This window comes from Microcaecilia unicolor, chromosome 14 (assembly GCF_901765095.1).
Source record: "Microcaecilia unicolor chromosome 14, aMicUni1.1, whole genome shotgun sequence".
NCBI classification, from domain to species: Eukaryota; Metazoa; Chordata; class Amphibia; order Gymnophiona; family Siphonopidae; genus Microcaecilia; species Microcaecilia unicolor.
This window is the reverse complement of record NC_044044.1, coordinates 10069462-10084108: the sequence shown is the minus strand read 5'-3', so window position 1 is coordinate 10084108 and position 14647 is coordinate 10069462. Positions and strand designations below refer to the sequence as shown.

General features: G+C 39.7%; 1 protein-coding gene across 2 annotated transcripts in view; it reads right to left on the bottom strand.

The window, feature by feature from the left end:
• Positions 1-14647, bottom strand: part of KIF1C (kinesin family member 1C) — a 199345-nt gene that overhangs the window by 79124 nt on the left and 105574 nt on the right. For both annotated transcript variants that reach the window (XM_030187259.1, XM_030187260.1), the window contains exons 4-6: positions 6469-6648; positions 5076-5141; positions 4669-4847 (exon numbers count right to left, since the gene is read on the bottom strand). In XM_030187259.1, coding sequence (XP_030043119.1) covers positions 4669-4847; positions 5076-5141; positions 6469-6648 — 425 coding nt within the window. The remainder of the gene's footprint in view (positions 1-4668; positions 4848-5075; positions 5142-6468; positions 6649-14647) is intronic.

Here is a 14647-nt window from a genome sequence, read left to right as displayed (position 1 = left end):
CAATGTTAAAGAGGTGGGCTTTCAGTCTAGATTTAAAGGTGGCCAAGGATGGGGCAAGACGTAGGGGCTCAGGAAGTTTATTCCAGGCGTAGGGTGCAGCGAGACAGAAGGCGCGAAGTCTGGAGTTGGCAGTAGTGGAGAAGGGAACAGATAAGAAGGATTTATCCATGGAGCAGAGTGCACGGGAAGGGGTGTAGCTCTGTGATGTAGACAATTTAGCATTTGATCTAATTTAAGATCTTGTGACCTTTAAGGCAATCAAAATAATTATTTATCAGCATGAATGGTGAGCCAGTTTTCATTTATGGAGCCATGGTCATTACAGTTTGCTGCATAAAGCTCACAGCCATGAGATGGTTCAGTTTTATCGTTAATACAGCTTTTAATTCAAGAATTGTGATAGTTGAGGTAGCCAAGTATTTCTGACTATAATGGTATATGAAATGTGATAAGAAATGGATGTTTACTTTTCCCACCATGTCAGCCTACCGAGGTCCCTCATGCTTAATGAATCTGATTGACCTCTTTGCCTGGGAGACTAAAGAATTGGATCAAGGACACATGCTAGATATATTCGATCTGGATTTCAGCAAAGCCTTGGCCAAGGTTCCTCATAATGAGTAAACTCTGTAGGACTGAAGTTAGGACCCAAAGTGGTGAACTGGATTATCAACTGGTTGACTGACAGACCACAAAGGGTACTGATAAATGGAATTTACTCAGAGAAAAGAAAGGTGAGTAGTGGGGTGCCTCAAAGGTTATTACTGTGGCCAATTCTGTTCGTGAGCAGCATTGCTGAAGGTTTAGAAGAAAAAGTTTGTCTTTTGTTGATACCACAAAGATTTGCAACGGAGTGCAGACCCCAGAAAAAGTGACAATAGGAGAAATGATCTACAAAAATTAGAATGATAATGCTTGGCAGTTAAAATTTAATGAAGAAGTGGCAGAGTGATGCATTTGGGGAGTAGAAATCCAAAGCAGCTAGGGAGTGAGAGGCTGATGTGCATGAACTAGGGGAAGGACCTCGGGGTGATCGTGTCTGAGGAACTCAAGGTGATGAAACAATAGGATAAGGTTGTTGCCATAGCCAGAAAGATTTTAGGTTGCATAGAGAGAGGAATAACAAACAGAAGAAAGGAAATGTTAATACCCCTGTATAATTATTTGGTGAGACCCCACAGAGTATTATGATCTGTTTTGGATGCTATACCTTGCTAAGGACATATAAAGAACTTGAAGCAATTCAGAGGACGGCAACAAAAATAGTAGAGTTTGCGCCAAAAGACATACGAGAAGAAACTTGGAAGACCTTAGAAGAGGGATAAGGGAGATATGAAAGTGGTGGAGATAAAAACACTGACGAACCCAGCTTCTGGATTTGGAGAAATCAATTACACCAACAAATGATGTGAGAGGCTAAGGGCTCTCCTAAACGTAAGAAACTGTTTTTACAGATTTGGGAACATTTGAAAACATTGTCAGCTCAAGGACGAAGCCTGGTTTTGAATACCTTGTAATTATTAGTGGTAACTGCAATGACATGGATTTGCTCAACTTGTACTAGTGAAGGGGGGGTAGGGAGGAAGGGGAGATTGGAGTCAGCTCTATTGCTATTGCTGTAGTTTGCTGGAGCCTCAGGAGCCATAAGAGCACAGGCCTCCAACGCTATCATTTTATAATAAAGTAAAGCGCTCTCATTGATGGGGGTGGGATGGATGTGGGGGGAATTATGAATCATTCTGACGTTTGTCAATGTTAAATTGTTGTGTTGGTATTCTTTGAAAATTTTAATAAAATTGGTTAAACATTTAAAAAAAAAAAACCCACAGTGATGAAATTCAAAATTGCGTGGGATAGACACAGAGGATTCCTATATGGAAAGAGGACAGTATCAAAACAAAACTTAAATGATCACATGGCTGTCGATATGTTAGGAGAGGAAGGAGTTGTGCTTGAATGGCAACCATAGCAGTGGGGAAGTAAGGCCAGTGCCAGACAAAATTCTATAGTCTGTGCCCTGTATATGAACAGTTATAGATCGGCTGGAGTGGACTTCAACAGCAACTCCAGAGGTTTAAATTGCTTTGATGGTCAACCCCAGTTGCTGTGGTCAATGCCAGGCTGACTTCTACAGTCTATTTCCTGAAAACAGCAAAAAACTGATCAGGATCAAGTACATATATTCTATGTCGCTGTGTATATCTCAATGGGGGAGGGGAAGACATCTTAAAGTTGAATTTAGCAAGTAAAATATTATTACTTTGTAATACTATTGGATTATTGGTTTATTCATGAATTGATAATAAATGTGACTGTTAGGCAAACTGGATGGACTTGCAGGTCTTTATTTGCCGTCACTTACTATGTTACTATGAAAGTGACATATTAGAACAATGTTTGTAAAATTTCTAAGAGTGATTTAGAGTGAGAGAATAAAATACTCAATAGTGAATTTCCTTTTAAAGTTATATATCCCATTCCCATTTTTAAAAGCGGTTTGTTCTTAAAATCCATGGTTAATATAAGGATGCTGGTGGCGTGGTCAAAGGGCAGTTATAAAAACTTTAATTAAACTTTAAAAAGGTAATGAAACTGTATGTTTCTTACAATAATTTTATAATTGAGGAGCTGTATATATGGATTCTAACTATTGTATTTATGTTTAAAGCTTCTGTAACACAGGTAGAGCATTCTGTAAGTTTTTAATAAGATTCCCTGAGGAATTTGTATATGGTGATTTTATTAGATTTATGCACATGCTCCAAAAAAGACAGTATAGCATTTGATTGCTACTTTTGTTGGTTTCTTTTCTTCAGTTCTATGCCTTTGATACAGCAATTTAAGTGAAATATGGCAATATTGGGTGTTTTATAATATTGATGCTTTTATGCTATTTCTTATAAATAGGCTGTGATCTTAATAACCTTTCATTTGAATTTACTTATATATTATTTCCACTTTTGTGCTGCATGAAATATTAGCATTTCAGCAGACTATTGTTTATCTTTTGAAGTGAGCTAAATGACTGGATTTACTTTTCAGAATCTGCCAGCTACTTGTGACCTAGACTGGCCACTGAACAAGTGGGCTTGACGGACCTTGATTTGACTCAGCATGGTTTTTCTTATGTTATGTTCTTAAGTGCTGGCAAATGCTTCATTAGCACAGTTCTTTTAGTATTGTGTGGTCACAAAAAAACTGTAGTCCTCTGTCTACATCTGCTGGCAGGGTGGCATACATGTATGTATCTGAGCTGATCCAGGACGATAAAAGAGCTTTTCATTTGTGCTGTGAAGCAGGAGTGATGCCGGGGACTCAATTTAGAACTCTCTGGCAATTTTCAATCTAATTTTAGGTATTTTCAGCAAAACTTAGGTGTCTATATTTTGAGCTAAAAAGAAGCTTCCAAAAGAGCTCCTAAAATCAAATGCTCAGCATTTCAGAATAGCAAGCTTCAATAAATTACCACTACTTAACTACAGTTCAGTTGTATTACCCCTCTTCCTGTTCTCCTTCCAGTCTTATTACAGATATTCCTTTTACAGATGGGTATAATAAGTTCCATAGAAACCTATGGAACATTGGAAGGCTAAGTGCTTTGAAAATATGCCTCTATGTGGAAGACGAGAATGGGTCAAGAGCCTTGGGGGGGCCTTTTACTAAGCCACAGTAGCGCTTTTAGTGCACGCTAATGATTAGCACATGCTACACGCTAGAGATGACCATAGGAATATATGGGCGGCTCTAGTGTTTAGCGCACGCTTATTTTTAGCACATGCCAAAAACACTTCCACGGCTTCTTAAAAGGCCCTATTGATGCATTAAGCCAGTATTCAGTTCCTTATATTTCTTTCCTCTATTTTCTCACAATTCTAAATCAAGTGGCTGCATGTGCTTCCATGTTCCAGTGCCTCTACCTTTGAAATCTATAGCCACCAACCAGGTCATGTTGTGGTATAATTTCCCTTTATTTGCCTCACCTCATGAATCACATATAACCCATGAATCAGGTTTCCTTATTGGATGGTGTTTGACAAATCCCAAACCAAAATGGGAGGGTAGTCTACGACTTTGAATGAATTTGGCAGTTGTGGGTTAACTTGTGAGCGCGGGAGGGAAAGCAGTTGTTGTGCTTTTAGATTTTTCTGTAAGAAAACATTCCTTTCGTTTTTAACGATTTGGTTGGAGAAATTAATAACTATGGACGTCCTATCAGTTCAAGAGCTAGAAGTGCTCAAATACTCAGTGCTGCAGAAAGTCGCCAAAAAAGCAGGGTTGAGGGCAAATTTGAAGACTATCACCTTACACCTGAAGGACTATCTTCAACGTTATTCTGCAACACTTTGCCTTAGAGTCAGCTGTGAGATCTTAAAAAGGATTGTCATCATTATTGCCCCGCAGCACTGTGCAAAGCAGACTCCTGATGCAGGCCTGACGGCCGAAACACAACGTTGTGTCGAGTCTTCAAATTATTAATAAAATTGTTTACTAACGAACATCCTCCAGTTTCTGGTATCCTTGGTCGCTCTCCCACTTTTTTTACACTTCAGATATAAACCCATACCACCCAGTTTTGTAAAAGCTGATTCCTTCTACCCCCCCCCCCCCCCCCCCCCCAGTGGCATTTAATGAGAAACACAACACTGATCAGTGCTTAGAAATTGTTACCTGGCTTTGTTTCCACAGTCCATCAGGTCTGCAATGTCATCAAAGGAGGTGACCGCCAGTTTGGAGAGGTCTTCAACATAGGGTCCCATTATGGGGTGTTCACGCACTCTCAGGTTGCCCTTGCTCTTAGGGTTCAAAAGGTCCCGCACACGCTCACAGTAAATCTCCATGTAACTCACCTGCAAAAGTTCAAAATAAATATAGGGAAATTATGCTTAACAGAAAAATGAACTAATTCTTACTAGGGCCAACCAACAATTTATAGGAAGCAGGAAAACAAGAAAGTAAGTGGCCCAGTGTTACAGTGATGGGATGAGAACCAGCGAAGCCATGGCTCAAATTCTGCTTCTATCACTGTGAGCGTGTGCAGGACCTATATATTTACTGTTAACAGCGAGCAGTCTTACCTCCACTGAGAAAGAGAGGTCAGTACACTTGTTCTCACTAATTCTTGCAAACAGATCAGCGCAAAGCTAGAAAAAAAAATTAAAAAAAGAATTTATTTTACTATAGAATAGGAATTTTAGCATCCCAGCTCTTCAATGCAACTCTAAGCATGTAGCCTTGGTCGAGCAACTCTATTCAATTTTTTTTTTTCAAGTACCATAGATACTTGCATATAGGTTGGCTTCACGTATACATCACATGCTAACTTTCACCTTTAAGTACTGAGAAAATGTGATAACCTGCCTATAGGTTACATTCAAGGGGTGTGGTGGCATGGAAGAAGAGCATCTTTCCCATTCCTGTGGCCAGCATCTCCTAATCCCCTCCCTATCTTCCCTGGGGTCCAATGTCTCATCTCCCATTTCCTCTCCCAGTCCTCCTCTACCTCTTCTGATACCTCTCCAAAGGTGCTATGTGCTAGCACTGGGCCTTTCAGTACAGGCCTGTGCTCAAGTGCTGCCATATTCCATCCTCTCCCCAACAGGAAATGCATCACGGGAGTATAGCGCATCTTTGAAGTAGAACTAGAACAGACAGGCTGACAGCGGCTGCAAGTAGAAGGGAAGGAGGAGCAGATGCTGGCCACAGGATTATGGGAGGGAACAGGAGGTGAGATGCCAGACCCCAGGGGGATAGGGAGGAGAAGAGGAGATTCTTGACCATGGTTAGGTAGGCGGGGAAGGAAAGGGGAAATGCTGGACCCATGGCTCGGCTTCTGTTCAGGTCACCTCCCTGACTTTTGATTTTCACATTTTAGTCATAAATTTTGTGATCTATATGCAAGTATGTATAATAATTGCCTTCACTCGCTGTAGAAAAATTAGGCTTTTTGGGCATTGCATTCTTAGAAGGGAAAATTATTTAAATTTTAAGATATGGACCATGTAGAATAGCCATAGTTGGAAAACGTTTTCTTCACCAAAGCTTTGCCTGGAAGTTTTGATAACAGAGAATCTCTCCAGCCCAGCAATAAAAGGTAACTTTTAGAAATACTACCAATACAAATGGGACAGAACCTGCTCCTTGTACTTCTGCCAGCACTGGGACTATAGCGCCTATGGGATTTTTAATTAGTACTGGTAGAGATGGGCTTAATATACTATAAGTATCCATGCTTCAACAAAGAACAGCATGCACATATCTTTGCAATGTGGACAAGGGGCAATTCGAATGGGCCAACTGGTCTTTTATTGCATTCTTGTAGGTTACTATGATAGAGCTTGATATTGTACATCTTAAGGCTCCAGTCTAACTGTGATGGGATTATGTGACTAGTATTGGCAGGGCTGGGGCAGAGACAATTCTTGCTAAGATTAAGATGACTGTAGATCAGTAGACTAAGGATGATGATACCCTTGGGATGATTCCTTGCTGATCCTTCTCTTGTTTGCCCATCATGGTGTAGGATTTGCCACCTCCTGTTTGTCCATAAGCAAAGATACAGACATTGTATCCTTCAAAAGAATGCAAAAGCATCTCCTCTCCAATGTCCTTATACACTTGCTGTTGTGAGGCAAAGTTTGGGTCTTCATCCTAGGATGAAAGGGAAAAAAGAAGCCATGGTGCAAAAATGTTTTGAGGAGGAGATATTACGATATTTAAATACAACAAGCGTATAATACAAAAATTCAGTGGCAGTTACTGAACTTATCTAAGCAATGTGAAGTCAGAGATCAAGTGTTATAGTTCAGTAACATTTAGCTCACTAGAGTCCCAGATTATTTATTTATTGCATTTGTATCCCACATTTTCCCACCTCTTTGCAGGCTCAATGTGGCTTACAATACATCATGAATAGTGGAAACATTTAAAAAAATATATGTTTAGCATACCGAAGGATCTTGATAACATGATAATGATAAGACATATTAGTAGTTTAACAAGCATAAATTATAAGGCAGTTCTGGATATTTGTATAAGAGTTCATATTTGTTGATCTTTGTGGTATGCCTTGTTAAAGAGATGGGTCTTCAGTAGTTTACGGAAGTTAGTTAGTTAGTTCACAGAGCGTTTTTAAGTTGTGCAGCAGCGCATTCCAGAATTGTGTGCTCAGGTAGGAAAAGGTTGACGCATGCATTAGTTTGTATATATATTCGGGGCCAAACTGAATAGAATACGAATATTCAGTAAAGCCCTATTAAATATAATCTAATTTTCTGTCTCTTTAAAAAAAAAAAAAAAACAGGAGAAAAAATAAAAAAAAGACTATCCACTCACCTTAAACAAATTCCACAATCATTTTCATGAATTAAAAATAAATAAATCTAGTGAGGTCAAATGATGACTATGAACTAATTTGTTGAGTTCTCATATCTCTACCACTTTATCTCTTTATCATCATCACTTTTTCCACCTTGCCTGCTGAAAATGTCTAAGGAACTTTTAGAAACAAATCTATACCTAGAGATCAAACTGTTACAGCCAGTCTTGTTGGAGGAGACTAAGCTGGAATACAAAATGCAAATTGCATCTCCACTCAGTTCAGACATTAACACAATCAAAATGGTAATAGATCATCATGCTTCAAACATTTCCAAGGGTGATGATGCGGAGGAACTGAAAGAAACCTCGGTGAAACTGGAAGATGCACTGAGCCAAATCGACAAATTACAGAGAAGAAATCATCTGGACCGGATGGCATGCATACAAGGGTACTGAAAGAACTCACAGATGAAACTGTTGATCTACTGTTAGATATCTGTAACCTGTCATTAAAGTCGTCCATAGTACCTGAAGATTGGAGGGTGGCCAATGTGATGCCGATTTTTAAAAAGGGTTCCAGGGGTGATCCAGGAAATTACAGACTGCGTCATCAGTGTGGGGTAAAATAGTGGAAACTATTATAAAGAATAAAATTACGGAACACATAAATGGTTTAACGGGACAGAGTCAGCATGGTTTCAGGCAAGGGAAGTCTTGCCTCACCAATTTGCTTCATTACTTTGTAGCCATGAATAAACGTGGATAAAGGTAAACTAGTTGATGCAGTGTATCAAGATTTTCAGAAAGCTTTTGACAAAATTCCTCGTGAGAGTTGTATGAAAATTAAAGACTCGTGGGATAGGAGGAAATGTTCTCTTGTGGATTAGTAATTGGTTATTGAACAGAAAACAGAGCTGAGTTACATGGCCATTTCTCTCAGTGGAGGAAGGTGAATACTGGAATGTCACAGGGATCTGTACTAGGACCAGTGCTAATTTAACATATTTATAAATGATATAAACTTGTCGTTCTGTGAGGTAATTAAAAATCTCCAGATGACACAAACTATTCAAGGTTGTTAAATGCATGCGGACTGTGAAAAATTGCAGGAAGACTTTAGGAAATTGGAAGACTAGACATCCAAACGGCAGAAGAAATTTAATGTGGACAAATGCAAGTGATGCACATTGGGAAGAATAATCCAAATCATAGTTGCCTAATGCTAGGGTCCACCTTGGGGGTCAGAAACCAAGAAAAAGATCAGACAATGCAATGAAATCTTCTGCCCTGTGTGCAGCAGTGGTCAAAAAAGCAAACAGGATACTAGGAATTATTAGGAAAGGGATGGTAAATAAGAGAGAATACTATAATGCCTCTATGGTGTAACCTCACCTTGAATATTGTATTCAGTTCTGGTTGCTGTATCTCAAAAAAGATGTAGCAGAATTAGAAAAGGTTCAAAGAAGAGTGACCAAAATGATATAAAGGGGTTAGGGCTCTTCAGCTTGGAAAAGAGACAGTTGAGGGGAGATATAATTGAGATCTACAAAATCCTGAGTGGTGTAGAACAAGTAGAAGCAAATCTATTTTTCACTCTTTCAAAAAGTACAAGGACTAGGAGACACTTGATTAAGTTACATTAAAATAATTCTAAAACAAATAGGAGGAAATATTTTTTCACTCAACGAATAGTTAAGCTCTGGAACTCTTTGCCGGAGAATGAATAGAAATCAAACAAAATAAAACATGGAAAAGAAAATAAGATGATACCTTTTTTATTGGACATAACTTAATACATTTCTTGATTAGCTTTCGAAGGTTGCCCTTCTTCCTCAGATCGGAAATAAGCAAATGTGCTAGCTGACAGTGTATATAAGTGAAAACATTCAAGCATTACTATGACAGTAAAATAGATACCATTGGAGATTCTACATGGAATATTGGAGATTCTACATGGATTGTTGCTACTATTGGAGATTCTACATGGAATGTTGCTATTCCACTAGCAACATTCCATGTAGAAGGCTGCGCAGGCTTCTGTTTCTGTGAGTCTGACGTCCTGCACGTACGTGCAGGACGTCAGACTCACAGAAGCAGAAGCCTGCGCGGCCACATTGGTGATCTGCAAGGGCCGACTTCTACATGGAATGTTGCTAGTGGAATAGCAACATTCCATGTAGAATCTATAGAAATCAAACAAAATAAAACATGGAAAAGAAAATAAGATACCTTTTTTATTGGACATAACTTAATACATTTCTTGATTAGCTTTCGAAGGTTGCCCTTCTTCCTCAGATCGGAAATAAGCAAATGTGCTAGCTGACAGTGTATATAAGTGAAAACCTTCAAGCATTACTATGACAGTCTGACAGGGTGGGAGGATGGGGGTGGGTAGGAGGTATGCATGGGGACATCAAAGCATATCATTGATATTCTGACAGGATGGGTGTGGATAGGTGAGGGGTGGGGTGATCAACAGAGACATGAAGTAACAGCAGTTAACGTATATGGGTTTTAAAATGTTTGGATAAGTTCCTGGAGGAAAAGTCCATAGTCTGCTATTGAGAGAGACATGGGGATGTTACTGCTTGCCCTGGAATTGGTAGCATGGAATATTGCTACTATTTGGGTTTCTGCAAGGTACTTGTGACCTGGATTGGCCACTGTTGGATCAAAACCACACCAAGACAAGTTCCAGAAAAAAGGTCGAGAAGCCTGCGAAAGAGAACAGAATGAGGGAAATCTTGTCTGCCAATTTGCTTCAATCCTTTGAAGGTGTGAATAAACATGTGGATAAAAATGAGCCAGTTGTAGTGTATCTGGATGTTCAGAAAGTTTTTGACGAAGTCCTTCATGAGATACGCTTGAGAAAATTAAGAAGCCATGGGATAGGAGCAAATGGTTTGTTGTAGATTAGGAACTAGTTAATAGAGAAGAGAGGATAAGGTTAAACAGCCATTTCTCTCAATGGAGGAAAGTGAATAGTCAAGTGCCCTAGGGGCCTGTACTGGGATATTTATAAATGATCTAGAAATGGGAACATGTGAGGTAATTAAATTTGCAGATGAGACAAAACTATTCAAAGCTGTTAAAACACATGTGGACTTTAAATTTCGTCTGCCATTTGGATGCCCAGTCTTACAATTACCTAAGGTCTTCCTGCAATTTTTCAATGTAGACAAATGTAAAGTGAGGCACATTGGGAAGAATAAGCCAAATCATAGTTAGCTGATGCTAGTTTCCACTTTAGGCATCACCACTCAAGAAAAAGATCTAGGTATCATCGTGGACAATATGCTGAAATCTTTTTCTCAGTGTGCGGCAGGAGCAAGAAACAAACAGAATGCTAGGAATTCACAGGAAAGGAATAGAAAACAAGATAAAGAATATTACAATGCCTCTGTATCGCTCCATTGTGCAAGCTCACCTTGAGTACTGTGTGCAATTCTGGTCACCGTATCTCAAAAAAGGTATAACGTGACTAGAAAAGGTTCAAAGATGGGCAACCAAAATTATTAAAGGGCTGTAACTCCTCTCATATGAGGAAAGGCTGAATACAATATGGTTCTTCAGCTTGGAAAAGATGGATGAGGTGGGATGTGATAAGTCTACAAAATCCTGCCACGTATATGCTGTTAATCTGACCAACAAATCCCTACTCACTGTCTATTTCCCAACTCCAAAACTGTTTGAATGCAATTTCTAGCTGGCTTGGTAACCATAATCTCATTCTAAACAAAACAAAAAAAAACAGTAGCCTGTTGGTTTTCTGATGGTGCTTCTCCTCCATATCTTCCTCTAAATCTCTTGACAATCAAAAATCTTTCCATTACCTATATGTTATCTTACACTCCCAACTATCATTTTCTGCCCAAATTATGTAAATCTGATTTGTCTTGCAACAGTTACATTCTATTAGGTGCTATCTAGATCACGACACACTACATGCTTTGATCCTATCACTGTTTGCTAGCAGACTTGACTATTGTAATGTTATCTACTCGAGTTGCAACCGTTTATTGGTAAAGAAAATGCAAACTTTAGAAAACACCACTATGAGGATTCTCTGTAACGCACGTCGTTCAGACCATATTTCCCGACTTCTCAAATCACACCATTGGCTACCCATAGAACAGCGGATTATTTCCAAGGTTCTTATGCTTACCTTCCAAGCCCTTCGTGTAGGCGCCTCTCTATATCTTTCATCGCTCACTATCCCCTACTATCCCTCCCATTCCCTTCGCTCACTTAGTGACCATCGTCTTATCCTTCCTAACACGAAACAAGCTATTGTAGAATCTACATGACATCGTGCATTCTATTTTGTTGCTCCAGCCCTTTGGAACTCTCGGCCTCTCACTATACGTGCTGAATCTTCCCGAAATATGTATTTATTTGTTGCATTTGTACCCCACATTTCCCCACCTATTTGCAGGCTCAATGTGGCTTACATTGTTCCGTAATGGCGATCGCCATTTCCGGAATGAGAAATACAAAGTGGTATTGCATTAAAGTTCATAAGTGACAGAACAGATTAAGCAATCAAGTATAGAGAATTCATTTTTGTAATGAGAAATAAAGTGGTATTGCGTTAGAGTTCATTCATGACAGAGTAACTTAGGCAGTCAAGTATATAGAGTTCGGTCTTGTCCAATTCTGGTATGGGTTTATTCATATCCCAGCTTAAGTCCTGGCTTTTCCAACAAATGTTTTCCATAACTTGAATTAAGTGCTTTTCGGCGTTTTACTGTGTGAAATGGTCTTTTAAAAATGTTGTTATTTAGCCTGCTCTCCTTTCTTCTTCCCTTTCCTATTTAAACTTGTAGTCCTTTTCCTGTGTGTTATATGTTTTATTTTTAAATTTGTACACCGCTTATACATTAACAAAGGCGGTATAGTAAATCTAAATAAATAAATAAAATGGGTAAATATGAATCGATCCTTAATGAGAAACATGGGCAATACATTTCTAGGCATTTAAACTAGAAGGTGGGGGAGGGGGATAAATTGAAGCACATGAACTCCGGAAGTCACTTCCACCAAAAGAAGTGAAGAAAGTATTAGAATAAACCACCTTTGAAACTCACATATCAGCAAGAAAGTAGATGGGGAGACTAGGCAGAAAGATAAACAGAGAATGAGAGAGACAATAAGTAATTGGAAAGCTATGAGCACAAGTGCTGAATATCAATCCCTATATGTTTTCCAGATGGTCCCCCCTTTAGGAACATAACAGGGAAGACAAGGCATTTTGAAAAATGGTGAGCAAATTCATATTGCAGGGAACAAATTCAAAAATTAGATATCAGAATCTATCTTTGGAAAAACAGCAGGGTGGGGGGGAACAGGCAGCCCTAAAAAACAGAGAAAAATGTAGGTAAAGACCCTATGGCCTATACAATCTGCCTATCCATGCCATCTACTCCCTATCACTCCCTTAGAGATCCTATGTGTTTGTCCCAAGGTCTCTTGAATTCAGATACTGTTTTCTCCACCAACACTTCTACCGGGAGGCCGTTCCACGAATTTACCACCCTTTCCATGAAGAAGTATTTCCTCAAGTTTCTTCTGAGTCTATCCCCTTTAATCTTCATCCTATGCCGCCTCGTTCCAGAGATTCCTTTCAATTGAGTCGTCTCCTGTGTATTATGCCCTACAGGTATTTAAATGTCTATCATATCTCCCCTCTCCTGCCTTTCTTCCAAAGTATACATATTGAGATTTTAAAGTCTGTCCCCTCTGGACTGACTCCATCCTGTTTATATCTTTTTGAAGGTGCCGTCTCCAGAATTGTATACAATATTCTAAATGAGATCTCACCAGAGTGATACAGGGGCATCATCATCTCATTTTACTTACTGACCATTCCTCTCCCTATGCACCCAAGAATCCTTCTAGCGTTTAGCCACCTTAAGATCATTAAATACAATCACATTCATGTCCTGCCACAAAAGAAGGTTTGCTGCAAATAGACACTAGTGCAGATACCTTCCATGAGCCTCCCACTCTCAATTTAAGAGAACGCCAGTGTGTCAGCAAATGTGCCCCAAAAGGATTAGTAGTGAGCTGTTTATATTCCTTGGGAGACAGAGGCATCCATAATTCTGACCACAAAGAGCATCCCGCCATACTTGATTGGTCCATCTGGGTAACCATCGTATCCCATCCAACCTCCCACATTGCCCTATCCCTCCCTCCCTTACCTCCGGTCCTCCCCCCCTTTCCAATCCTGACTTCTGCTGACCATACCCACTCCTGGCCAGCACACCCCCTTGAGAAAGACAGTTATCGCCAGAACGGGCATCCTCAATGTCCCACCTACCACTCCTCCTCCCTGCTTAAACAGAACACATTGTGTCAATTGTAAGTGCAGAAACATATTCTGTAAACACCTCCAGCAACCCAACTCCTACATTCATGTAATCACAACCCCCATATCCCATTAAATAAGCATATCCATTACCACATGTAAGAAACTATTACTAAAAATTGCATTTCAACTTCATCTAGCACTCAGTGCACTCATTTAACAGTGTCCACAACTTCCACATCCGAAGTAGAATTTTTCCTTCCACCCTTCTTCACCCTTTGCCATGTGGAGCTTCCTACAGTCACACACGATGATACGGAAGGTGGTACTGTTACAGGCAAATTTGTACAGCTTAAATCAGAGAGTGCCTTCTAAGCCTCCAGCACCGTTTCCACTCAATGCAAGTTACCAGAAACTGTAATCCAAAGCCCAAATGCTACTTCACATTAGCTTGCTGAATAGTGACCTTCCGCATCTCATGGCGCCTCTGTAAAGTTTCTTTAGTCCACGTCTTGAAACATTAAAACTTTACAATCTTTTTGTGCTTGTTTACTCTCAGTTTGAAGCTTTTTTTTTTTTGTTACATTTGTACCCCGCGCTTTCCCACTCATGGCAGGCTCAATACGGCTTACATGGGGCAATGGAGGGTTAAGTGACTTGCTCAGAGTGGGAATTGAACTCAGTTCCTCAGGTCCCCAGGACCAAAGTCCACCACCCTAACCACTAGGCCACTCCTCCATTTGCAGGGCATGCTCAGACACACCCAACAGATCAACTTGCTCAATGCGGTTACCCACTTCCCAGACTACCGACTGAAGCTCAGGTACTGCAGTCTGAATTTCATTCCGTACTACAACCATTTCTTCTTTTAAAGATTGAAACCATCACACCACCACGTCTCTCTTTGTGACCTTAACAAGAAAAAAAGGATCTATTACACCAATAGCAAAAATAGAGAATAACTGGAATAAATACATTAGTGCCTAAAGGGAAATACAGGAATGTGCAAAATGCTATCAA